This window comes from Garra rufa, chromosome 6 (assembly GCF_049309525.1).
Source record: "Garra rufa chromosome 6, GarRuf1.0, whole genome shotgun sequence".
NCBI lineage: Eukaryota > Metazoa > Chordata > Actinopteri > Cypriniformes > Cyprinidae > Garra > Garra rufa.
Window position 1 is genome coordinate 16,551,674 of NC_133366.1, and position 27,806 is coordinate 16,579,479.

At 38.5% G+C, this 27,806-nt stretch overlaps 1 protein-coding gene across 1 annotated transcript in view; it reads left to right on the forward strand.

The window, feature by feature from the left end:
* The window catches only part of ctnna2 (catenin (cadherin-associated protein), alpha 2), a 509,795-nt gene that overhangs the window by 78,894 nt on the left and 403,095 nt on the right, over positions 1 to 27,806 (forward strand). Inside the window, exons 3-4 of the mRNA XM_073841829.1 lie at positions 18,600 to 18,795; positions 27,519 to 27,685. Coding sequence (XP_073697930.1) covers positions 18,600 to 18,795; positions 27,519 to 27,685 — 363 coding nt within the window. The remainder of the gene's footprint in view (positions 1 to 18,599; positions 18,796 to 27,518; positions 27,686 to 27,806) is intronic.

The window sequence follows — 27,806 nt, forward strand, 5'->3', positions numbered from 1 at the left end:
ATGAATAATTTTGGACATGCCACTTTTTGTTCAAATGTAAATAAAAACTGAGAAATATTTTTTTCCACAATATGCCTCTTGTACATCGTCTTATTATCTTTTGGGAGAAGCCTGTGTCATTTCCAGAAAAAACTTGCTGGTTGAATAAAAGTAACTTTAAGTCAGAATTTGCCAGGGGTATGAATAATTTCGGCCTTGACTGTACTTCTTTTTTTTAAATGACCAATCATTTTGCTAAATAAGACCTTTATTCCTTGGATGGAATTGTGTAGAGTCCTTTGAAGCTGTATTGAAACTGCAATTTGGACCTTCAACCCACTGATCCCCAATGAACTCCACTATATGGCGAAAAATCTTGAAACATTTTCCTTAAAAATTAATTTAAATGGCCATGATCCTGTCACTGATTTCCAAATTTTGGGGGAAGTTGGCATTTCAACTTCAAAAAGAGTATGAGCCCTTTTTTCTTAAAGAGATGGCATGTATCACTTTTTTTAAGCACGAGAGAGAAAATAGTTTTTAGACTATTTTGTACTGAAATGTACTGAAACAGGATATATTCATCTACCGCATGGGCGCTACGGCTCATTGTGTGTGGAGCACATGTGATAACCGCTAGGCCACGGCTTCAACCATTTATCATGGTTTTGTCGTCTCCATTCCTAAAAGTCTGTTAGAAAATAGAAAAATTTATGGAGTGCAAACACTCTTGCACTCTTTTAATTTTGGTTTAATGTACTCATTTACATTTTAGATTAGCTGGTCATGACTCATGACTAAGCTTAGACCCTGAACCCTAATGTGTCTCATTTTGGTTTATTTTCTTCCTCTTCTTTCGCTTCTAGCTTCAAAGCTCTGCAAACTTAACCTTGCGTCTCCTCCCCCACAGCAAAGAGATGACACAAGACAACACAAAAGATCTTGTCCTCTTCGCTAATGCAGTGTGCCACTTGAGCCACATGCTTCTCAACCCTGTGAGGAAAGCAGGTTTTTTTCCGACCCATTTATGTCAATTCATTTTGCACAGATGATATATATTTCTGTCATTTTTGAAGTCTTTTCTGCCCTTTTTATTTATTGATGCGGTGCATATTGCTAGCTTTAAAATGCCCTATCTGAGCACTCATGCTATGCTAATACACCGCCTCCACTTTGAGTCTTTGCATTTCATACAGATCTTCTTACTTCAGAGTCAGCCAACAACTTAAAATCCGCCACTATAAATGTTATGTTTTCTTTTTTTGCTCACTGTGTGTCTTCACAGTTACAGCTTTTTACTAAAGATGTGGAATTTGTCATGCTAAAGTTAAAGATATCAATGGCACAAACAGTATGAATATTGTCTTATTTATTTTAGGAATATCAGGTTTTGTAACTTTAACACTTACAGGCACTTACACTTTCTAAACTGAGTATAACGTTGTGAAGCATGAGTATGTTAATGAAAGTAGATTTGATTATCTACATGTGACATATAAAACTAACAGTAGATTTAGGTCAGCATACATACATTAACATACATTATTTTTCCTTTACCTCAATGGAAGCCATCCTTTATACAGTAAAACACGAAGAGCTTATAAACTCTGCTTTTCTTTCATTTTTATACTATGCATCAGATACAGTTGAGGTTAAAAGTTTACATACACCATGCAGAATCTGCAAAATGGTAATTATTTTACCAAAATAAAATGGATCATGCAAAATTTAGTACTGACCCAAATAAGATATTTCACACAAAAGACGTTTACATATTGTCCACAAGAGAAAATAATAGTTGCATTTATAAAAATTACCCCATTCAAAAGTTTACATACACTTTATTCCTAATACTGTTATTACCTGAATGATCCACAGCTGTTTTTTAAGTCCCTTGTTTGTCCTGAACAGTTAAACTGCCCGCTGTTCTTCAGAAAAGTCCTTCAGGTCCCACAAATTCTTTGTTTTTTCAGCATTTTGTGTATTTAAACCCTTTCCAACAATGACTGTATGATTTTGAGATCCATCTTTTCACACTGAGGACAACTGAGGGATGCCACTATTACAGAAGGCTCAAATGCTCACTGATGCTTCAGAAGGAAAAAATGACACATTAAGAGCTGGGGGTGAAAACTTTTGAACAGAATGAAGATGTGTAAATTTTTCTTATTTTGCCTAAATATCCTATTCTTTTTATTTAGTTCTGCCCTTCAGACACTACAGAAGATACTTATCTTGATGCACCGTTTTTCCTTCTGAAGCACAAGTGAGCATTTAAACCTGTAATAGTTGCATATGAGTCCCTCAGTTGTCCTCAATGTGAAAAGATGGATCAGGAAAGGGTTCAAATACACAAACATGCTGAAAAACCAAAGAATTTGTGGGACCTGAAGGTTTTTTCTGAATTTTTGAGCAAGGCCAACATTTCCCTCATGCGTACATTGGAGTATGTGATGGTAATATGATGCATGTTTAGCAATGTATGCTTTACCAAGTATGGTATTGCTAAAAGCATGCAGAGATTTCCACAAATGAAGCTGCCAAGACCTTTTTTTCCCCTGTGATCCTTGTACACAGAGTTACTTAATGTGCTTGTCCGACCATTTGTGCGACTCTTTGATTCAATGTTTCTCCATATCCATTTTCTGTGCACTTAGTGCATTTACTGGCGCAACGCGTGGCATGTTAATTTTAGGTTGACAGTGGCGTTAAATTTCCTGAAAGCTTGCGTGTCACACGGCCTTGTAGGCACGCCAGTTTCAATAAACAGATTAACTTGAGCCTGTTCATGGTTTTTGTGCTTGCCTGACTTCATTCTACCAGCCACTGCCTTATGTAAGCATCATGTTAACCCTTCCTGTGGAATTACATAGACGGCAATGTTCTTTCAGATAGCACGCATTTGTTAGCTTTTGTTTAGAATAGCTCCCAGGCCCATTTGCAGCACAGAAGGGACGTGATTTTTATGGGACGTGATTTTTATTTAATATTTGATTGAATTTCCCAAGTCAAGGTTGTTTAAATACATCATCTGTAGCAGATGATCTATCGTTCATTTTGCAGATGCAAAATACAATCGTGTTTGGCGTGTGTCTTGTATTGTCATCGACCCTGACACACTGAATACATTCCCTGGGGCGCACTGACTGCAGGTGTCTTCTGTGTCTGTCTTTCACTGTTGGCACTTAGACATCATTTCAGTTGATTCACTTCATTCAGACAGCTCGATACACTAAACAAGGTTCACGCTAGTTCCCTGACTCATCAGGAATGTTTAGTGGGAAGCAACAGCTCACAAATTCATTGTTCTCAAACAGGAGCTTTCATTGTTTGACAAAAATCCTCACTGAAGAGTTTTGAAATTCGACAGAACTGACCACTGAACTTATGTTTGTGTCAAAGTAAAGAACTACTTTTTGCACAAATGGGTGTAACGAATGTCTGTAGTTCCTGTAGAACTGTGTGGGTTATTGGCATGACACTTTTATCAGTTGCATTTGTATTCCCGAATTTGTTGCAGCTTAAAAACCTGTTCACATGAAGGATAACAACTTTAATGATGACTAAAATTAGAAAATGGTGAATGGTTCACTCAAATATTAAAATGACCCCATAATTTACTTAGCCACAAGCCTTATGTTATATATGGCTAAATATGGATTTTTTTTTTACACAAATGCATTAATTTGCTTCAGAAGGGCTTTATTAACCCCCTGGAGTTGCATATAGTACTTTATCAGACTCTCAGCAGCCATTTGCTGCCATTATAAAGCTTGGGAGTGCCAGGACATTTTTTAATATCATATTTTTCTGAAACAAGAAAGTCATATACACCTAGGTTGGCTTACAGGTTAAGTAAATCATGAGGTAATTTATATTTCTGGGTGAACTATTGTTTTTAACCTCAAACAAACCAAAAATCTCTTTCTGTAATATTGCACATTTGCAAGTGAGAACTGTCTAAAACAGTTATAAACAAATATGTGAGGGATGGACTTTAATAACATGTTACTAGCGTTATTATGGATTGTGTTGTGTTATCATTTTTTAAAAAGATTTATTTAGGTTGGTTTACTGATTTATTCAGTAATTATTTCATCAATAATAATAATTAATGTTAGTAAATGCATTAAATACAGTTAACAAATGAAACCTTATTATAAAGTGTTACCTTTTGTGCTACTTTGTGAACTACTTTGAACCACTGCTTTTGGTGAAACTACTTTTTATGTATTCAGTTTAAAAATGGAACAAAGCTGTGATGTTTTACTTTTATTTTACTGTGTTTTTTCATTGTCTGCCCGCACGTATGTATATACTGTACAGTAAATGTGTTTCCCTATTCCTCACTTTCTTCCCCCTTATTGTCCTCTGCACAAAACACCTGCTGCAGGAATTTAATAGATGAGATGCAAAAGGTAGTTCAATATTATTGCAGGTCTTAAAGGAACAGTTCCTCTAAAAATGGAAATTGTAATCGTTCTGCCTTATGTTATTTCACTTATGTCTCTTTTTGTAAATAAATATTCAATCCATTTGATTTGTACACTGTAAAAAGTTTTCACCAGTTTCAACTTAAAAACTTAAGTTTAGCAGCTGCCTTAAAATTTTAAGTTAAATCAGCTTAAGTCATTTCAACTCACAAGGTAAATCAACTCATTTTTTAGTTATAAGTTAAAATGACTTGCAGTTTTAAAGGAATAGTTCACTTTCAGAACAAAAATTTACAGATAATTTACTCACCCCATTGTCATCCAAGATGTTCATGTCTTTCTTATTTTTTTTAAATGACAATTTATATAATTTTTAACTTCAAATGCTCATCTTGTCTAGCTCTGTGTGTACTCTGTGTAGAGATTAAAAAGTATATAAATTGTCAATGTTTTAGAAAAGAACCGATTGTTTCGCTAGATAAGACCCTTCTTCCTTGGCTGGGATCGTTTAGAGCCCTTTGAAGCTGCATTTGAAGCTGCATTTTGGAAGTTCAAACTCAGGGGCCCCATAGAAGTCCATTATATGGAGAGAAATCCTGAAATGTTTTCCTCGAAAAACATAATTTCTTTACGACTGAAGAAAGAAAGACATGAACATCTTGGATGACAAGGGGGTAATTACTGTCACGTTAGATAGAAGGAGGAGATCTGGGTCCAAAATGCAGGTGAGTATATTTAATAACAATAAACACAAATAAACAAACGAACAAACAAACCAAAAGGCCAACACGGCACAACACGACTAGATCACACGACTAGGTTCAGAAACACAGAGACAGACATACGATACCGAAGACAGTAGAGGAGACAATGCAGCCAGGATGATGAGTGGGGAAAGAGAGTTCTTATAGTCCGGATAATAGTGAACAGGTGTGAGTGTAATGATGAGTGCTAATGACAAGACAGGAGTGAACGATCAGGGAAGTGCAGTGCAAGGGGAACAGCGACCTCAGGTGGCTGAGGGAAAACCCCACAGCCCAGATCATGACATTACCCCCCTTCTAGGGAACGGCTTCCAGACGTTTCCAACGAAAAACAAAACAAAACAAACCATCTGGAGGGAGGAGGAACGGTGGAAGGGGAATCAGGGGGAGGGATGGCGGGCCAGGCCCGTGCAGTGGAGGAACGCGAGCCGGCCTCGCCGCCAGAGGAACGTCAGTCGCCAGAGAAACGTGAGCTGGCATAGCCTCCAGAGGAACGCCAGCAGTCACCGCTGCGTCCGGCACAGAGAAAGCGGTCACCGCCGCGTCAGGAACAGAGAGAGCGGTCGCCGCCACGTCAGGAACAGAGAGAGCGGTCGCCGCCACCTCGGGCACAGAGTGGGCGGTCACCGCCGCATCAGGAACAGAGATAGCGGTCGCTGCCACCTCGGGCACAGAGAAAACGGTCGCCGCCGCGTCAGGAACAGAGAGAGCGGTCGCCGCCACCTCGGGCACAGAGTGGGCGGTCACTGCCGCGTCAGGAATAGAGATAGCGGTCGCCGCCACGTCAGGAACAGAGATAGCGGTCGCTGCCACCTCGGGCACAGAGAAAACGGTCGCCGCCGCGTCAGGAACAGAGAGAGCGGTCGCCGCCACCTCGGGCACAGAGTGGGCGGTCACTGCCGCGTCAGGAATAGAGATAGCGGTCGCCGCCACCTCGGGCACAGAGAAAACGGTCGCCGCCACGTCAGGAATAGAGATAGCGGTCGCCGCCACCTCGGGCACAGAGTGGGCGGTCACCGCCGCGTCAGGAACAGAGATAGCGGTCGCCGCCACCTCGGGCACAAAGAGAGCGGTCACCGCCGCGTCCGGAACAGAGAGCGCGGTCACCGCCGCATCCGGAACAGAGAGAGCGGTCACCGCCGCGTCCGGAACAGAGAGAGCGGTCACCGCCGCGTCCGGAACAGAGAGAGCGGTCACCGCCGCGTCCGGAACAGAGAGCGCGGTCACCGGCGCGTCCGGAACAGAGAGAGCGGTCACCGCCGCGTCAGGAACAGAGAGAGCGGTCACCGCCGCGTCCGGAACAGAGAGAGCGGTCACCGCCGCGTCAGGAACAGAGAGCGCGGTCACCGCCGCGTCAGGAACGGAGAGCGCGGTCAGGAACGGAGACAGCGGTCGCCGTCGCTTCAGGAACGGAGACAGCGGTCGCCGTCGCTTCAGGAACGGAGACAGCGGTCGCCGCCGCATCAGGAACGGAGATAGCGGTCGCCGCCACCTCGGGCACAGAGAGCGCGGTCACCGCCGCGTCCGGAACAGAGAGAGCGGTCACCGCCGCGTCCGGAACAGAGAGAGAGGTCGCCGCGTCCGGAACAGAGAGCGCTGTCACCGCCGCGTCGGGAACAGAGACAGCGGTCACCGCTGCGTCAGGAACCGAGATAGCGGACGCTGCCGCCTCCGCCGCCCAACGAGCGCAAATGGCCGCCACCCACTCGGGCACAGCCACCGCCTCAACGAAAAAAAAACTCCCCGCTGGACCCATAGTTGCTGGCTGCATTCTGTCACGTTAGATGGAAGGAGGAGATCTGGGTCCAAAATGCAGGTGAGTAAATTTAATAACAATAAACACAAATAAACAAACAAACAAACAAACCAAAAGGCCAACACGGCACAACACGACTAGATCACACACGACTAGGTTCAGAAACACAGAGACAGACATACGATACCGAAGACAGTACAGGAGACAATGCAGCCAGGATGATGAGTGGGGAAAGAGAGTTCTTATAGTCCGGATAATAGTGAACAGGTGTGAGTGTAATGATGAGTGCTAATGACAAGACAGGAGTGAACGATCAGAGAAGTGCAGTGCAAGGGGAACAGCGACCTCAGGTGGCTGAGGGAAAACCCCACAGCCCAGATCATGACAATTACATTATCTGTAAATTTTTGTTCTGAAAGTGAACTACTCCTTTAAGCTGATTTAACTTTTAAGGCAGCTGCTGAACTGTACACTATATGTGACCCTGGACCACAAAACCAGTCATAATGGTTAATTTTTTTAAAATTGAGATTTATACATCATCTGAAAGTTGAACAAATAAGCTTTCCTTTGGCGTATGTTAGAGGACAATATTTGGCCGAGATACAACTATTTGAATATCTGGATATCTAAATATTGAGAAAATTGCCTTTAAAGTTGTCCAAATGAAGTTCTTAGTAATGAATATTACTAATCAAAAATTACATTTTGATATATTTATGGTAGGAAATGTACAAGATATCTTCATGGAACATAATCTTTACTTATGACCCATAGAATGTATTTTTAGCTATTGCTACAAATATATCTATGCTACTTAAGAATGGTTTTGTGGTCCAGGGTCACATACTGCAACTGTACAGTCATATGCTAGCTTTGTGAAACATTAATATTGTGAAATATTACAATAAAACTGTTTCTTGTGATGACAAAGCTGATTTTTCAGCTGATATAACTCTATTCTTCAGTGTCATATGATCCTTCAGAAATCATTCTAATATTTCTGTCTAATAAGTCTTTACTGTCACTTTTGATTAATGCAATGCATCCTTTCTGAATTGATAGTGTATGGTTTCACAGACATATTAAGTGGCAATATAAGAATAATAAGAATATTTATGTTTCTTGAGCAGCAAATCAGCATATGGACTGGTAAATTTGACATTGTTCACTCTTCTGACTGTCGATATCAGTCTTTTAAACTTTTTTTCCTTTTTTTTGAAAGTTGTGAAAACACTATCATGGATTTTTTCTTTTGCTATTTGAGCAAAAAATATATTTGTGCTACTCTCTCATTCACTGCTCTTGAATTTTACCTAACTATGATGACTTTTGCTTCTGAGAAACCCGGAAATGTGAAAAGGGTCCGTTAGAATGATTTCTGAGGGATCGTGTGATACTAAAGACTGGAATAATGTTGCTGAAAATTCAGCTTTGCCATCACAGAAATAAATTAAATTTGGAAATATATTAAAATATTAAATCAGTATTAGTGTCTCACAGTATTATTGTTTTTACTGTATTAAAACTGTATTTTTACTTGGTCAGCATAAGGGTCTTTAAACATTAAAACAAATCTTAATTATTCCAAAGAGTGGAAGCTCTGATAAGATAATGTATTACCTTCTCAGAGAAAACACCCTTGATGTAATTATACCTTATTTCTCCTTATCCTAATCTTTTTGTTCATTTAGATTAAGGCAGACTAATCTGGGTTGAGCAAGTATGCTAAAGGGGGGGCTGTTTGTTTTTCTTTAATAATTTTAGAGCTAATTTATTTAAATTCCTCTTTTTCATATTGCAAATCTTACAGCATGTTGCGTAATCTTGCCAGCTTGATGGTAAATAAAAAAAAAAAGCTTTTTTTCCCACAATAAAAGACTTTTTGCTTCTGATCTCAGCTGTGCGGAATCGTGTTCTAATTACGGTTTGGAAAAACCAATTCTCAAATCGCTGCACAATCACAGTTACAACAGCTCAGGGTGTTTGGGATGAGAAAAATATTGATGCAATCATGAAGAACTTCCCTCTCCGACTCGCTAGCGATCAAGCCGATCAGGGAAATTAAAAGGATCAGTGTGTTCTCCGGATCCGCCACGCGCCCGTTTCTACATGTCGGTTTGCTCTGTTTATTTTAGAGCTTTTGCTCTTGGCTTGTTGAATATGAATGAATCAACTCCGGGCCCCCGTCGGCAAGCACGGAGTGAGAAAAACATGAGGGGGGAGGAAGAGCAGGCAGAAATCTCGCTTCGCCATGCCGCAAACATGAAAGAAGGACGGGCGACAGGGGTAAGAGGCTTCCGAGCGCCCTTGCTCTTTTAAAGCCCTTGACTGTGACTAACACGGAATTGACGTGTGGCCACGGCATCGCCGCCTCATAATTCCGTCGAGGCCCGTGTGACACGCTGAGTCATCTGCCAGCCAGCGCTTCTTATGTAGTCTAAGCTCAAAGCGCTCGCTAATACTGCTGCAGTTGCAGAGTCTGTCTGGTCATCTATACATCAACCAAAAAATGCTCAAGCAACCTGTCTGTTTGAGGAAGGCTTTGTCAAGGAATGTGGGCGTGAATACGCAGGCTAAAAATGTCATCCACGGATTATCAAGAATGCCTGGCTACACAGCGATTCTTCTAGAGACAATGTGAAATCAAAATTGACTTGCACACTATTCTGAAGAACACAGTGTTTTTTTTGTTGCGACAGTTTTTCTGCCGATGTAAACAAGGCTGCACTGATAAGGCAAGATGATAATAACTTATAATATCAAAGCCAGCTTTTCACTGGCTACTCAAATCTCTCTCTACACTTTCCCCCCTGAATTCTTTTAGATATAAGTCACATTTTGGAAGTTGAATGTGTTGCAAAGCCAAGTTCCAAGTTAACTCTGGCATGGGTGATTTGCTTTGATCTATTTTTAATAAGATCAATGAATTTTTTTTATATTTTATATTTTGTATACAACATATACATATTACATATATACAGTTGAGGTTGAAAGTTTACATCCCCCTTTCAGAATCTGCAAAATGTTAATTATTTTACCACAATAAGAGAGAAAAACCTTTTTGAATTTAAAGATCAGGGTCAATTTAACTTATTTTGTCTTCTGGGAAACATGCAACTATCTTCTGTAGCCTCTGATGGGCAGTACTTAATGAAAAAACTATGATATTTAGGCAAAATAAGAAAAATGTACACATCTCCATTCTGTTCAAAAGTTTTTACCCCTCGGCTGTTAATGCAGTCCTTTTTTTTTTTTGGAACCTGTAATGATTTTTTTTAAGGATTCTTTGATGTATAAAAATTTAAAAAGAACAGCATTTAATTAAAATATGAATCTTTTCTAACAATATAAGTCTTTGCTATCACTTTTTATCAAATTAACACACCCTTGCTGAGTAAAAGTATTAATTTCTTTAAAAAAAAAAAAAGAAATAATAAAAATGTACTGACCCCAAACTTTTAAATGGTAGTGTATATTGTTAGAAAAGATTCCAGTTTTCCTTTTTTTATTCATTAAATTATCCTGAAAAATCACAGGTTTCAAAAAATATTAAGCAGCACTGATAATAAATCAGCATATTAGAATATATTGGAACAATTTCTGAAGAATTATTTGAAACTGAATACTGGAGTAATGATGCTGAAAATTCAGCTTTGCATCCTATTAATATTTCACAATAATATTTTTATTTATAAATTTTGAAATTAAAATAAATGCAGCCTTTATGAGCCTTTAAAAAAACATTAAAAATCATACTGATCTCAAACTTTTGAACAGCAAAAATTAGTCATTACTGTCTCTTTTGATTGATTTAACACATTCATGCTGAATAAAATGATTAATTTCTTTTAAAAAATCTTACTAACATCAAATATCCCAATGGTCATTTATACAGTTCTATGTGTTGCTTGATTTGCAACTTGGACTCTAACAGTGTACTTGAATGAGCTTGAAGCAGATAAAAAGTGCGACTGTAGTCATCACTTGGTCTCCATGTCTTAATTTGAATGCGGTTTTGGCACATGGCATGAGTGCGCTCGCTCGCACTTGGCATCCGCTTTGTCTGCCTCTCTCCGAGGAGATAACGTATTCCGACTAAATCCGGTGGGTGAGGAGAAATAAAGGATTTTCTCTCCAGCCTCTTTTGGCAGGGCTCCACTTTCTCTGTGAGAGTATCTTTGACCTTCACCTCGGGTCAGAGCTGCTCAGAGAGGCTGTATTGTTTTAGCGGCGGAGCGCTCGCTCACACTGCTTTTCAATCAGGAATGATATTTATGGTTGTCCTCATGCTAGTGATTCAGGCAATGTCATTTTCACTCTCTCTGAATGGAATTCTGGAATGGAAATCTATCTGGGAATGGATTCTCAACACACAGGAGGAGAGATAAGGTGGAAAGGAGGTGCAACGTTGAGATCCAGCTGATAAGATAATGTATGAAATCTCCCTCCTCCATCCTCATGGGTAAACCTGATGGTCTTGACTTAAAATTGGCGGCTTCCTCATGCACTATGCATAAGTTGTGGATTTAAATACATTCTCTCTGTAGGTAACCCAGAGGCCAATGCTGTTGTGGAAGAGTACTTTAGTTTCTGTAGTTAAACTAAAAATATTTTTGGTCAAAGCTTCAGTTAATACCAAAGCATTAGATTGTCCCTAGTCCTGAGCAGTAGGCTTAGAGAACAGCCGGCAGAAATCCGAGCAGTATTGTGGTGTCCTTTTAATTATACGTGGCTAGATTCACTGGTGGGCCCTCTGAGCCGAGGAGATCACTTGTGGATCATTTAGTATTATTGATTACTGATAAAACACAACTGTAGAAGGCTATGGACCGTGGGGAAAGGTCGGCACCGGTAGCTAGTGATGTATTTGAGATGGACTGTGGCTTTTATTGGACCTCATTTAAAGTTTTCAGGTCACTTACCACGCTTGGGGCCTTTAAAATGCCATTGACAGTTTTATCAAACCCAGACCCTCCGCAGTTCCTCGTTCCACTACACTAAGCAGTTGTTTTAAATAAACGAATGTTTATTTCTTTGGTTTACTGAAATTAAATAACTCATCATGTCTCTAGTCTGGCCGCGAGCACGGTTTCGCAGGTTAAAGCGAGCCTGACTAAGCGTTAGATCTCGTCGCATGGTTAGGCTTTTACACTGAGCTGTCAGTCTTTTCTCCTAGCCACCTGCTTCAGCTCGGCTTGATATGTCTCTCAAATTGGGCCTCGGGACAGCTCAAGCACATGTGTCCCCATTCTTTCCTTCTGACTTCTTATCCCATAGGGCTTCCCTCCCTTTCTTCTGTCAGCACTTTTTTCCTTTTTCTCGTTTTCTCTGTAGGAGAGAGTCCCTGCCTTGTGTGGCAGGACGTCTGACATCTATTGAGGTCTATAATTAGTAACTGAATTCTCACAGTGCTGCTGAATCACTCTGTGGTCAGTTGTCTAACTGAGCTGTCAAAGAACAATTCAAATGTTTAAATCTAGTAAATGAAGTGGAACGTCACATCTCAGGACAATGGCTAGAAAGATGCTAAAAACTTTTTATAGTTGCTGCAACTGTTTGAAGTACTCCTGAAAACTTTGCATGGTTAGTTTGTCTGCACATTTTCTCTCTGCTGCATGAGTTCTTTATTGCGCAAGTAGTTGCAAGCAGTTGCACAAATGCAAATTTAAATTTAGTATTTTTATGTATTTGTTTATTTCATGTCACTACACTCTTAAAAATAAAGGTGCTTTAAAAGGTTCTTCATGGCGATGCTATAGAAGAACCATTTTGGTTCTACAAAGAACCATTCAGTCAAAGATTCTTTAAAGAATCTCATTCTTACCTTTTTATAACCTGAAGAAACAGAAAGGTTCTTCAGATGTTAAAGGTTCTTTATGGAACCATTTAGACAAAAAAGGTTCTTCTATGGCATCGTGGAGCACCTTTACTTTTAAGAGCGTACCACGAAGAAATTGTTGAATAAAGTCATTATTTTTGTTGTCTTTGTAGACAAAAAGAATTCTCGTAGCTTCATAAAATTAAGGTTGAACCACTGATGTGGACTTGAATGTGGTAGTTGCATTGCTGTTTATGGAGGGTCAGAAAGCTCTCGGGTTTCATCAAAAATATCTTAATTTGTGTTTTGAAGATGAATGAAGCTCTTACGGTTTTGGAACAACGTAAGTGTGAGTAATTAATGAAAGAATTTCATTTGTGGGTGAACTATCTCTTTAAATACACTCCTCTACTCTCTAAACATTCTGCATATGCAATAAGCTGCAAAAAAAAAATACTTTTCATTCGCTAATGTAGTCGTTTTTGATTCTGAAAGAGAGTTTGCATTGGCGGAAGCTTTTAGTAAATCTGTCCCTAACTGTTCTAATCACACCTGACTGATTGAACTTGTCAAAAGGTTAATGGCACTTTTAAAAAGGGTCGTTTTACATGGCTTCCCTAGTTTTCCCTAGTGCAGGTCAAGTATTGTAATGTGACACTCAGTTCAAACAGTTTCAACTTTGACCTTTTTCACCATTGAGCTTTTAAATTGCAGCCATTAATTACCAAACAATTTGCATGATTTACCATTTTCAGGTCTGTTGTGACAGTCAGATAGTAATGATCATAGAAGGGCTCATCCACACGAAGCCATAGATTTTGTGGCGTTGTCTCAAGAAATATCTGTCTACACACGAAACCACTAAATCCAGCTCAAAACGATGTAGTATACATGTCAGACCAGTATTCAAAACCACACTTATTTAAAGTCATTCTTCCTGAGTAAGTCCCATGCAGAAGTGCAGCCGAATGAAGCACGTTGATGGGCGCGCTCTTGCTCTCACTTGGTCGATGTGTGCGCGGGCACGCTCTTTCGGGAGAAATGCCCATACCAGGACATCATAAAGAGCCATGCACCATGACTTTCCAAAACCCAGAAGTGTGTATTCGGCTCAAAAATACTCTGTTACTTGTCCAAATACATTTTTGAAAGTTGTAGTTGCTGTTATGTGATGTAGCGTTGTGTGTGACTAGGGCCGCGATTTAGGTGTTTCACAAAATATTCAGATTTATCCACTCTGGGACCCGGTTTTTAAAAAAAAAGCAGTTTTAGGCTCCCAAAACCCGGATCTTTTTTACAGCTAAACACATCTCTGTGTGGATGGGCCCTTATGTTCTGTGTGAATTAATAAATAGTGCAACAAAAAAGGCCATTTTTCTGTCTAACACTTTTCATGTTGCATTCAAAGAAGCCGGTTGGCATTTTGTTACTTTTTGTTCATTTTGTTACTTGGCACAGCATTTTACTTTGATTGCAGACAGAAAAAAATGTGTTATGTGTAAACACTCTCCAGTACCATTTGAGCTTTTTTTTCTATCTTGTTATTTTCTTCTTCACTATAACTTTTTTGTGACATTTTGCCACTTTCAAGAAAATGGACTGACACTGAAAATATTATAACTTTTCATGTGTTGTTGTTATGTATCACTATTAAGAGTACTTCATCACCACCAGTACTTCCTTGAAATCAGAAGCAGGTGGAGTGGCTATGCCGCTTCATTTGTCATTTTAGGTTGACAGGTTCAATTAGCCTATAGGTTTCTTGATTTAAGAAGACTTCCCTTCTTTTAGGCCCCCCATGCAGGATTACTGCCACCCTCTGTGTTTTTCTGATACCGTGAAAGGACTGTGGCTTGGCTGGTAGAAACAGAGCTTTCTTTTTAAGTTGCAGCACAGGGGGATCTCACACTTTTGTCTGTTAGATGGCGCCTTTTCTTCCACTTGACATCCTTTGCTGTTAGTAACCATGATCAGTTTGGCTTGGACACCTGAAACACAGTCTTAGGAATCTTCATGGGGAAATAATGAGCTTTCCCACGGCACTTCCAGCCAAATCGTCCATCATTTGAAGGCATTGTGAAGATGTCTGTAGAGAGTGCCTATGTGAGTTATCTTACGATTGTAGAGAGTAGTAGTTTTTCACAGTATCTTTATAGCAATATAAAAAAAAAAGTTTATTTATTTATACATTTTTAATAACTGTACATATGGAACTATAAGCTATATTTAAAACATCTAAATGATTTTAAATAAATAAATAAGTTTGTTAGGTTCCCCACCATAGCTGTGCAATATAATGTGGCAGTGCAACTTTTTTTTATTTTCACCTGGACCTTTTGTCGACGGCATTGACAGGACTGTGGCCGTCTCCGTGGAAACCCAGTCTCTGTCTGCCGATAAAACTTCAGGAGTGGAGTGTGTCTCCAATTAGACCCGAGTTGTCAGATGGACTTGGAGGACTTTGCATGAGTTGCAGTTGTGGTAACATTTGAATAAATATGGGAATCTGTCTGACTCTTAAATATTATATCCTAAAACTCGGCTAAGTTTTACCCAAAATGTAAAAAAGTGGAGCACTTCTTAAAGATAATAGTATCACTCCCTTCTGGCTGCTCATAACAGCTTCTGTGAAACGAGTTACATTTTTTAGCTTGGCCCAATCGTTAAAACAAATGAGGGGAAAAAAGTAAGTATCTTACATTTTTTAAGTATCAAATGGTCCATGAGAAGAAAAACCTCTTTCAAAGACAAACATTTCTAACTATTTTTACTCGATATGCTTTGATATGTACCCAACTGTTTCAACCAGTAAACAGCCTTATACAGTTTAAGCATTATGTAGCATGTAATGTACGTATATGTTAATTAGAAGTGATCAGCTTTCATGGTCAGTATTGGCCAGATTATGATAATGATGAAAGCCATCTCATCAGGGGTCTGGAGGGTATGGAAGCCTGTTTTCGCCACTGAATAAAAAAATAGGAAGACAATTGAGACTTTTTATCTCACAATTTCTGACTTTTTTCTCAGAATTGAGATATAAACTCACAATTGCATGTTATAAAGTTAGAATTCTGAGAAATAAACTTGCAATTCTGACAAACTCACAATCATGAGTTATAAAGTGCACAAAATGTCTTCGTTTTTTCTCAGAATTGTATGATATAAACTCTTTGTGAGAAAATTGTGAGAAATAGTCAGTATTGCAAGATAAAAACTCACAATTCTAACTTTTTTTCTCAAAATTGCAAGTTTACATCCTTCAGTTTTGACTTTTTTTCCTCAGAATTGCGACACAAACACAATTGCGAGATGTAAACTTATTTCTCAGAATTGCGACTTTATTCCTCAGAATTGTGAGTTTATGTCTCACAAATCTGACTTTATCACTTGCAATCGCAAGTTTTTTCCTCACAATTCTGAGAAGACTTTGTGTGATACAAACTTTCAATTCTGAGAAAAAAAGTCAGAATTGTGAGATAAAAAGTCGCAATTACCTATATTTTTTATTTTTTATTCAGTAGCAGAAACTGGCTTCCATAGGAGGGTTAGCCTTTATAGTGCTATAAATCAATTCCCTGAGCACAGAAGTATAGACGTCATCTCTCTGTGTTACACAGAATAAGGAAGGAGGAGGTGTTCACACAGAAATCCAATCTTGACTGTCTTTCTATTGCCACCATCTTTTACACTTTTCTTGTCATAATACTATTAAAAACTTCCCCACTGTCCTTGTGAAATGACTGTAGTGGGAGTGTTGTGGCATTTTATTGTTCCCACATTATTATAGAACAGAGAATAACAGATCTGGGGTTCATTTATAAACGTTAGTGCTCCATTTGTCTTGCTGACGCTGTTATTGACACTGACAGTGTTATTCAAGAAAAGGTAAGTCTCATTGGGGATTGACTGTGTGGTTATGAGTGATACTAGTGTCCGGGAATTCCTTCACTGGAGCTACTGTACAGTAAAACATGAATTTTCAGTAAATTGTGAATCTGATGCAGTAGGATTTACTCAGTAATAATGATTTTTCATTATTCATTATTTATTAGTTGTTTCAAACTTGTATGTACTTTTATTTGTTTATTTTTCCTGTGTAGCACAAGTGATTTTTTGAATAATTTATTTATTTTTTAAATATATTTGATGCAACTGAAAGAGTACTAGGGCTGTCAAGACCACAAAAAGCATCATAACATTATTTTTTATATTTTTATTTAACTGATTTTTTCAGATTTTCCGAATGATTTCTTGAACAAATCGTTCAGATTTTTGTAAAATTGGACTCAAATTGCTTGAAATAAGTTTTTGTTTTTAGTTTGAGCACCGTTCCTCTTCATTAAAAAAGTAAAATAAATTAATTATTTTTTGTTTCATTGTGAAACTAAAACAGCCAGTAGCAGCAGCCAGTCACTGTCTTAATGAGTGACTCATTTTGTCATTTATTCAGCTGATTCATTCAGAAATGAATTGACCTCTGTATCATTGGCTCACTTGATTCATTCAAAATCGTGATTCATTCAGTAATGAAACACTGCATCATTTATTCACACCAAGGGCTTGACGGTGTTTGTTTTGTGATAAAGACAGTCTTGACTGTACATTTATCCCTAATGCATCATCTGAACTTTCTGAACACTGTTTACTTGTTTACAAGTGTTCGATTTCTCTTTCTGTAATAAAGCATAATGCAACATTTGTTGGCAATATTTACCTTCTGTTAGCTTTGCCTTGCAAAGTCATTTCAATCTTTTTGTCCCAATGTCATGTTTTTCATTATCAGCAACCCAAGCTGAATTTACTTAAGATCACTTACTATGTTCTCCTTTAAATGTTAGCTATGCTTTGTTTTGATTAAACTTCCCTTAATGTAATCCAGTGTTTTTTGTGCATCAGCTTTGGGAATAACTGTGATAAATGTTCAGGCAAATGGGGTCTAAAGCTTTATCGGCTGTATAGGCTGAGTTTGGACAAGGAACTCGAGTTAGTCCTTTGTTGTACTATGGTAATTGCTTAGCGTGGGTGTCCTTGAAAATACATTACCCTGGGAGAACGGTCCCAGCAGAGCCCCGCAGCAAAAACTGAAAACCAGCACTGTTTTATGGGCCCTTTGAGAGCTTAAAGCTTGACTATTGAATGAGTCACTATACATCACATAAAATGTGTCTTAACAGCACAGGCTTTATTAGTGTGTAGATCTAATTGTGTAGACAAATTGCCAGAAATGTCTGCAATGCAAATAATCACTTTTGTCAAGTAGATAGGGAATGTCATTTTCACCCTGTCCAAATGCATCCGTGTGTTTAATAACGAAAACATTTGAGGATGTTCATTATGTGGTGACTCTTTTTGCAAATCAGACCTTCTATTCTTTCTATGTCTACATGTATCCAACTAAACTCAAACTTGTTTTATAAAGAAACCATTCAAAGGTTCAGAATTTATACTTGAGTTTGGGTTGTGATGATAGTTCCTGTTTGACTTTTAATGGGAAGGTTGAAGGGGACACTTGGGGTCTATTCACACAGGCACGTCCTTGCGGTTGACTGCGTTTTTTAATTATTGGTCTATGTGCGTATACTGTAGATGTTTGTCTTTGATTGTTGTGAGCGGCCCCTTACCTGTTCATAATTCTGAAAGCAACAAACCAACCCAGCAGTTTTTCTGACCCACTGGTTTAGAAATAAACAAACTTCGACTCGATCATGCTTGTGTTCGTCGCGCATTTCATTAAATGTGGCAAATTAACTACGTTGCTAGACTTGCTTTATATTTATGCAGCTTGGTCCAAATGTGATTAAGTCTTTACGTCCAGCTTCATCTATGACTCTTCTCGTCCACAGGTGACCACCCTGGTCAACACCAGTAACAAAGGTCCGTCCAGTAAGAAAAAGGGCCGCTCCAAGAAAGCTCATGTGCTGGCTGTGTCCGTGGAGCAGGCGACCCAGAACTTTCTAGAAAAGGGCGAGCAGATTGCTAAGGACAGCCAGGACCTAAAGGAGGAGCTTATCGCAGCCGTAGAGGACGTTCGCAAGCAAGGTAAGCAGCCTGTTATCACCCTCAGGTACTGTCCCATGCAAAATCTGTTGCTGATGTATTCCAACGTCCCATTGAGCAACCAAACATGTATGTGTATGATACCCCTAAGGGTTGTTTTTTTAATTATATAATGAATTAAAGAATAAAAAAGAAAAAGCAAGCTAGTGTTAGAGGCCTAAAAATAGATAGATAGAATACAACAAGAACAGAGAAGCTAGTGTTAGTTAGTTTTTTTTTGGACGAAAACAAACAGTTACGAAAAGTTAATCGAGAATACATCTAAAAGGGAAAGTTTTTTTTAGAATAGAATATAATTAGAATAGAGGGTGCTAGAGTTAGAGGGTCAAATAAATATGGAAGATATGTTTTTAGCCGATTCTTGAAGTTGTCTAAGGACTCAGCTGTTCGGATTGAGTTGGGCAGGTCATTCCACCAGAAGGGTTCATTTCATGTGAAAGTCCGTGAAAGTGATTTTGTGCCTCTTGGGATGGCCCAATAATGCGCCGTTGACTTGCAGAATGCAAGCTTCTAGAGGGCACATAAGTCTGAAGTAATGAATTTAGTTAAAGGGGTACAGATAGCGTTAACTGGAGTACTGTTGCATTAACTGATGGTTCCGTGAACGCTAGACTTTCGCGAGACGGTGCGTGACCCAACATGGCGGCGGCGCGCTGGTAGAAGCAGAGAAACTTTTTCGCACTTTTTTTTTCCTCTCTTACTTCACTTCCCACAAATACAATAAACTGGATTAGAATTTGGACCTGGATCACCTAGAAGACTACATAGACGAATGCTACAATAGACTCTGCACCATTGGACGCTCACAAAAAGCCAAAAAACCATGCATGGCGGACTCACCAGCTTCATCCAATTCATCTCCTTCACCTACATTTTCACATCCCCCGTGCTGTCCCGAGGTAAGCGACATACTTACATCCATGGACAATAAACTATCCGGACTGGACGCAAGAGTAGCCTTAATAGAAGTACTGCACAAAGAATTTCAACAACTCTGCCACAGCCTGGAATACAGCCAACAACAAATCGACACGCTCACACAAGAAAACAGTTCGCTGCACAACTCCGTTACAACCCTCACAACGCAACTATCTAATGTTACCACCCAACTCACTTCCATCACCTCCGAAAACAAAACGATGAAAGAAACAATTTTGGACTTACAAGCATGCAGCATGAGGGACAACCTGATTTTCACCGCTATCTCCGAATCACCCACTGACGAACCCGAGAAAGCAGTCAACAGCTGGTTAAACAGCTCAAACTTCCATCGGAAACTGTTAACAACATCACTTTTCACCGTGTTCACCGCTTAGGTCAAAAACTCAGTAACGCCACCAGACCCTGCCCAATTATTGCCAAATTCGAACATTTCAAACAAAAAGAACTGGTTCAACGGCAGGGCAGACAGTTAAAGGACACTCATTACGGACTTAACGACCAGTTTCCACAATAAATCATCCACAGACGTAAACAGCTAATCCCCATCCGCAAACAAATGATAAAAGAAGGAAAAAGAGCAATACTTACTGTGGACAAATTGTACATTGATGGACAGTTATTCAAAGACAAGGCAATTACCCCCTGACTCTATTAACACCCTTTCCCTCAACACTATCATCCTAGCCATAATATGTTTTCATTAACCCGCACACCACCATTATTATTATTATTATTTTTTTTTTTGGTTGTTAATACATATATATATATATATATATATATATATATATATGTATTAACAACCAAAAAAAAAATAAATAATAATAATAATGGTGGTGTGTCGTATTTATTTATGTATATATCTCAGTTTTGTAAAATTTAACCTTATGACTGGTTTTGTGGTCCAGGGTCACATATTATAAAGTTTATTAAATGAAACACTGAATGTAATACAAACTAACAAAAACCAGGAGCAAGAAACGAGCACATGTAACATTAACGACGGACAGCTGGGAGTGATCAGACACAGACTTAAATACACAGAAAACAAGGCGTGGTTACAAACAAGATGACGAGATGATGAGGGGGAAATACAAATATGGGCAAGACTGAACCAACTAAACACAAACCAAAAGGGGGAGACAAGGACTAAACCATATGGACTAGAAACAGAAGGGGAAAAACATTGGGAAAACAGAACAGAACAGAGACAAAATACTGACAGTTGCCTTGAATGGAGAGAAGAAGGAGGGAAAAAAAAAACATGTACACTGAAACAGAAGCTAGGATAGGTGTGGTATGTGTTGGGTATGGTTCATTATTAAATTTCCCCTTTATATAAATTAATATAACTAATTGTGATTATATTATTATTATTATTATTATTATTATTATTATTATTATTATTATTATTAATAGTGATATTACTGTTGCAGTCATTACAAAATATCATCACAAAATATTATTGTTACATCACAGTCTCTATTATTGTTATTACTACTACTATTATTATTATTATTTTTACTGTTAATATTATTGATATTACTGTTACATCATCACAACATATTATTGTCATCACCATCTTTAGTGTTATTGTTGTTGTTATTATTATTATTATTTTACTGTTATTATTGATATTACTTTTACTGTCTTTACAAAATATCATCGTTATCATCATCGATTATTTCAATTTATGGTTATTTCTATTATTTCTAAACATGCTAATACTACTTATAACATTACTATTATTCAGGTTGTCATTTTTGGCTCATTTTCATTTATTATCATTGCTGTTTTTGTTGTTGGTACTGTTTTTTGTTGTTTTTCTGCGTTTACCATGTTGTATGTTTTTGCACTCCAAAAAAAAAAAAAAAAAAAAAAAGGGGTACAGAGCCAGTGGTGGTTTTGTAGGCAAACATTAATGCCTTGAATTTTATGTGAGCAGCTATTGGTAGCCAGTGCAAACTGATGAAGAGAAGTGTGACGTGCATCCTTTTCAGCTCATTAAAAATTAATCTCGCAGCCACATTCAGGATTAATTGTAAAGGTTTAATAAAACTGGCTGGAAGACCTGCCAAAAGAGCATTGCAATAGTCCAGCCTGGACAGAACAAGAGCTTGAACAATGAGTTGTGAAGCATATTCCGAAAGAAAGGGCCTGATCTTCTTAATGTTGAATAATGCAAATCTTTTAGGGTCATGTGTGTCAGGGAACCAGTGTGACACATTATCTGACCCTGAATAACTCTAAAGTGCCAATTTGCTGTGGACTTTAAATAGCGTTTTGCCCATGTGTTGCAGTTTGCAGACAGCTAAGCTAAAGTTTTCTTTTTCTTCTTCACCTATAAGTCCTGCCTATTATTTACAAGCCTTATCTGGCAGTACATTACGCAGTACATTACGCACTCTCTCTCTCTCTCTCTCTCTCTCTCTCTCTCTCTCTCTTATACCGAGTTTTCTCTCCTTTCCTTTCTTTTATGATCGTTCCCATACACAGTGTCCCTTTCCAACACTTGCAAGCTCATTGGTCTGGACTGAAGTTAGTGTTTGCTCAGCCAAATTACCTCTATGAAAATGGCAAACAGTTATTGATGGTGTTTCACAGAGCATTCATCATTCCATAAACAGAGCCGAAGAGCAATTATGAGGTTGCGGAGAAAAAAAAGCCACTTTTAAACCCCAAAAGCTGAAATGTATTAGCTGCCATTGTATCGTATTAATAATAATCTGTTTTCTTTTTTTTTGTGGTTTGTTTTGAGAACTCTTTGATGAGGTAATGCATGTGTAATCTTTGTTTAATTTGTTTGGTGGTGGATTAAGTTACTTGGTAATATAATATTAATTAATGGGAGTCTGGGGTAATTCTTTGTCTTTTATTCAGGGACTTTAAATATAACTAATTCAGAGGAAAACAGAAGATAATTTTTACAGTTCTTAACCAGGGGAACCTGGAAATGTTGGCAATGTTTCAAATAAGGGTTTCCAGGCCTGTGAAAGTCAATACATAGTACCTATAAGTCTTGGTAAGAGCACATTTTTAAAATTTTACATACTATAGTATACATTTTTCCACAGGTCCACAGTCAGATATCCCTGTTTACTACGTTTTTTGAGTAATTTGTGGTGAAAATACACAAGCATTCTCAGATCTGCAGTGAAGGGACTGCAGCACTGACAGATGGAGACTGAGCCAAGCCCTGGCTGCAGGGCCAGAATGAAGTGTGTTAAAATACTCCGCGTGGACCATTAGCACCCCGACCTTTAGCTAGGATGAGGTTAATGAACACAGGTCGGACATAATGGTCCAAGTGGCTTACCACTCCCATGGCTGACCGTCTGTTACTCTGTGTGAAACAAAGGTTAAAGGACAAAGAAAATACTTCAAATAGAAATTAGAAACTAATCTTTTTGATCTAATTGTCACTTGTGTCCCACAGTTATTGATTTATTCATTTAATGACAATAAAAAAAAATAACTTAACTTTCAAACAAAAGACAATTAAGCTACCAGTAGTTTTTAAGTACCAGTCATTTTTCACAGTCGTTAGCTGCTCATCTAATTCGACAGCGTTTCCAATAAGTTGGCAATGTTTCACCCTCCCAAAGCAAAATTGCATATTAAGACTTTTCAGAGAAATTTAAGTGCATTTTGTCCGGTCCAACTGGCGGTTTGTTTATTTGATTTAATAATAAACTTTACTATACTTATCTTAGTGCTACAGAAGGTCAAGAATAGAGTCCAAAACAATGTAGAAGATGCATTGCAGAATAAAAACAACACTGCAGTGGTTTCAGTTAATGAGAGCTGAGGGTCATTTCAGGAATCAATAGGCTATTCGACTAATGTTAGCCTGTTTAGTTGCTCTACCAAGGTCCATAAAACTTCCCATTCATCTCACATTTAAACATTTGATCAGTCACTGTGTGTTTTGTTTTGGCACAAACACACAGAATACTGGTGGGCTGATGATCATTTTCTCAGTCGACTTAATTTGCTACCGAGCTGAAGGAGTGACAGTCCCAATGGATGTAGTTGAGTCATCAGTTTCAAAACATTGACCTCTTTCACTTCCTCTCTCAAATCAATAATAATTTGCATTAATATCTCTGTCTCTGTCTGACTCTTATTACCTACACTACCTCTCTTTAGAGAGCACAAGTGTGTGTGTGTGTGTGTGTGTGTGTGTGTGTGTGTGTGTGTGTGTGTGTGTGTGTGTGTGTACCTGGTATTCATTACGTTGTGGGGACCAAATGTCCCCACAAGGATAGGAATACCAGTAGATTTTGACCTTGTGGGGACATTTTTCAGGTCCCCATGAGGAAACAGGCTTATAAATCATGCACAATGAGTTTTTTTGAGGAAGTAAAAGTATGCACAATCTCCTGTGAGGGCTAGGTTTAGGTGTAGGGTAGGTGTAGGGCCATAGAAAGTACGGTTTGTACAGTATAAAAACCATTACGCCTATGGAATGTCCCCATAAAACATGTAAACCCAACATGTGTGTGTGTGTGTGTGTGTGTGTGTGTGTGTGTGTGTGTCTAAAACTCTTAAATTCTCTCTTATCAGACAGCATCTGGAAGTAGGCAGGCTGTCAACATTGTGTCTCCTAAGATGATGTCTACTCCATCTGGTTTATTTAAGTCAGCATAGATGAATTCCCTGCCCTTGATACCACACACTCCTGTCTGTGTGGTTCAGTAGTTGGTAGAGAGAATAACAAATTATTTCTGACAGAGTGAGATGAAGGAATTTAGTTTACTGTATAAATGCTTTTTTTAACTTATGATTCAGTTTCTCTGGAGAAATCAGCATTGTACTCATCAGATATTGACTTGGTTATCTCTAACACTCACTTTCATTTATTCTAGGTCATCGGATGTGATATTACTGTCTGCTGCTTTGAAAGCAGGTCTAAAACAGGTTTTCTTTGAAGCTTTTGATTTGACCAAACCAGGCTCAGAAATGTATTTCCAGAGGCATTTTTTTTTTACATTTGTGTGGCCAATTTTTTCAATTTTTTAAAATAAAGGTTCTTTATTGGCATCAGTCGTTCTATGAAGAACCATAAACATCAATGGAACCTTTTCAAATGCATAAGGTTCTTTATAGTAGAAAAGGGCCTTTCGACTTTTAAAATGATTACTTGAAGAACTGTTCACTGAAAGGTTCTTTGAAAAAAAAAAGATTCTTCTATGGCATCACTGCAAAAACACCCTTTTGGAACCTTTATTTTTAAGAGTGTTATTATTATAAAAGCCATATGTTGTCTTTAATGTCAAATACTTAAATGTACCCAAGTGCTTTAATCAATATTTTAAACTGTTGTCAATAACAAGTTATGCAAAAACTTCCATTATACTGACTGAAGCTACAAAATTAATATTTTATTTACATCGTATCTGCAGTGTGTTGTTTATAATGAGGAAATTTGCAAGCGTGCACACTCATCACAGCTCCGGTGCTTTCAGCACTGACTAATCTGAGTGCCTCTGATTGGCAAATGCATCCCTAAATTCAACAGAAATGTGTTTGATTGGTTGTGCAGTGATGCAGTGTGAGTGGATCGAATTGTAATTCCACGAATTGACACTTTTCATTCATTTTCTCATTTCATTTTAATCGTGACATCATTAATACTTATTTTAATTGTGCAGGGGCTTTTTTTGCCCCTTTGTTTTGAATTTATAGGACATTTTGTTCATTTTAACATTATTGCAAACAGCTCGGATGAGAATCTGCCTGACTATGTCTGTCCCTTTGACTTGGTTAAATTACACTGGGGGGAAAAGAAGAGCTATAGAATGGAAATAAGATTATAACCTTCTGTGGTAATCCGTGAAGGTAGAGCTGCCACAACAATGCACAGAGCCAGAGGACAGTGCTGACATTTCCCCTGGAAAGTGGAGGGGCAGCAGTGAGGCACTGTTAAGAATAGCTGGCATTCTGTTGTTTCAGTTCACTGTGAGAGAAACTAGCAGAACACGCATGTACACTAAAACACAGCCATATTCATTATGTGCATGCAAGTGTTCACCCACACAGAGCCAGTACAGGCTTAAAATCAAAAATTCTTGTTCTCTCTTTTTTTCTCCAGACTCTGGAAAGTCAGTTTGCCACAATCTTTCTTCTCTGTATATCATTCTCAGATTCAATGACATTTGCTAATGTCTCAGCCGGGCTTTTTGTAAGCTTTCATTTATCAACTCTGTCCCGCCTGCGGCTCCTGTTCAGATGGAAGGTGGGAGTCCACTTACTGTAGGGTCATTAATAGATTCTGTCAATGAACCTTAAGACAAATTGCTCATTTTTACTTGAGCAAGCTTGCCACAGTAACATTCTTACAGTCTGAATCAGTTTTTTGGCTTTTTCCTCATAAGTAATATACATCAATATATAAAAATACTACTTTTGACAAATAGAGTACTAAATAAAGGTTTGGAGGTGCATGGTTGTCTAACCCTGTTGCAATAAAAACATACCTAACCAGCATATGCTGTTTTTTCAACAGGGAATAATGTCAGTCACAATGAAAGGGTATTACATTTTTTTAATACCCTTCTTCATTGTGTCTTCATTGTCTGCATATTGATCTCTACCTTTTTTGCTGTTGATGTTTTAAAAAGCAAGAATTTAGTATTTCATTTACAATATAGTTTGACATAAAACTGGCACATTGTTTTCCAGACACCAGCAACCCTCTGTCCACTGTTTTTCTGAAGTGTGCTGTCTAACCCTGTTGAAAAACAACAACAATATATGCTGGTTAGGTATGTTTTGAAGCATGGCAGCTGGTTCGAGCTGGTTTAAGCTGGTCCTTAGTTGGTCATGAGCTGGTTTAAGATTGTCCTGAGCAGGTTATAAGCTGGTTTTAAGCTGGTCCTTCTCAAGACTAGCTTAAAACCAGCTTATAACCAATCTATAACCAGCTCAGGACCAGCTCAAACCAGCTTCCATGCTTCAAAACATACCTAACCAGTATATTATGTTTTTTCAACAGAGAATACTGTCAGTCACAATGGAAGGGTATTAATTTTTTTTATTCTGTCTTTATTTTCCACATATTGATCTTGCCTTTTTTGTGGTTGAAGTTCTGAAAAGTACAAATTTAATATTTCATGGATAAATACAGTTTGACATAAAACTGGCACATTGTTTTCCAGATACCAGCAACCCTCTGTCAATGTTTTTCTGAAGTGTGCGGTCTAACCCTGTTGAAAAAAACAACAACATATGCAGGTTAGGTATGTTTTGAAGCATGGCAGCTGGTTCAGGCTGGTTTAAGCTGGTCCTGCTCAAGACTAGCTTAAAACCAGTTTATAAGCAATTTATAACCAGCTCAGGGCCAGCTTAAACCAGCTTCCACGCTTCAAAACATACCTAACCAGCATATGCTGTCTTTATTTTCCACATATTGATCTCTACTTTTTTGTGTTTGAAGTTCTGAAAAGTACAAATTGAATATTTCATTGACGATACAGTTTGACATAAAACTGGCACATTGTTTTCCCGACACCAGCAACCCTCTGTCCACTGTTTTCTGAAATGTGCTGTTTCACTAATGAACACTCTTGGCAATCTTGCCTGTATTCGCAGTTTATTTCACTGGTAAACAGATGCACAGCTATTAATAAACCATTGACATGTCCATGCAGCTTCATTTGGTTCCGAATTAAAAATGCTAGACATGCACAAGGGATTTGCTGTGTGGTGGAACTCTAAACATATGTTGTTTGCTTTTGTCTTGGTTGTTTTGTGTCTCTGTGCAGGTGATACGATGCGCGTGGCCTCCTCAGAGTTCGCCGATGACCCCTGTTCCTCTGTGAAACGTGGCACCATGGTCCGTGCCGCCCGCGCCCTCCTCTCTGCCGTCACTCGCCTCCTCATCCTGGCTGATATGGCCGACGTCATGAGGCTTCTGGCTCACCTTAAGATCGTATGTTCGCTTCTTATTCATTTCTTGTTGGCCTTTTTTTTTTCCACAGTTGCAGTTTATTTTTAAAGTTAATCACTATTTATTTGTTATTAATAATAATTTTATTTTATTTTATTTTCCT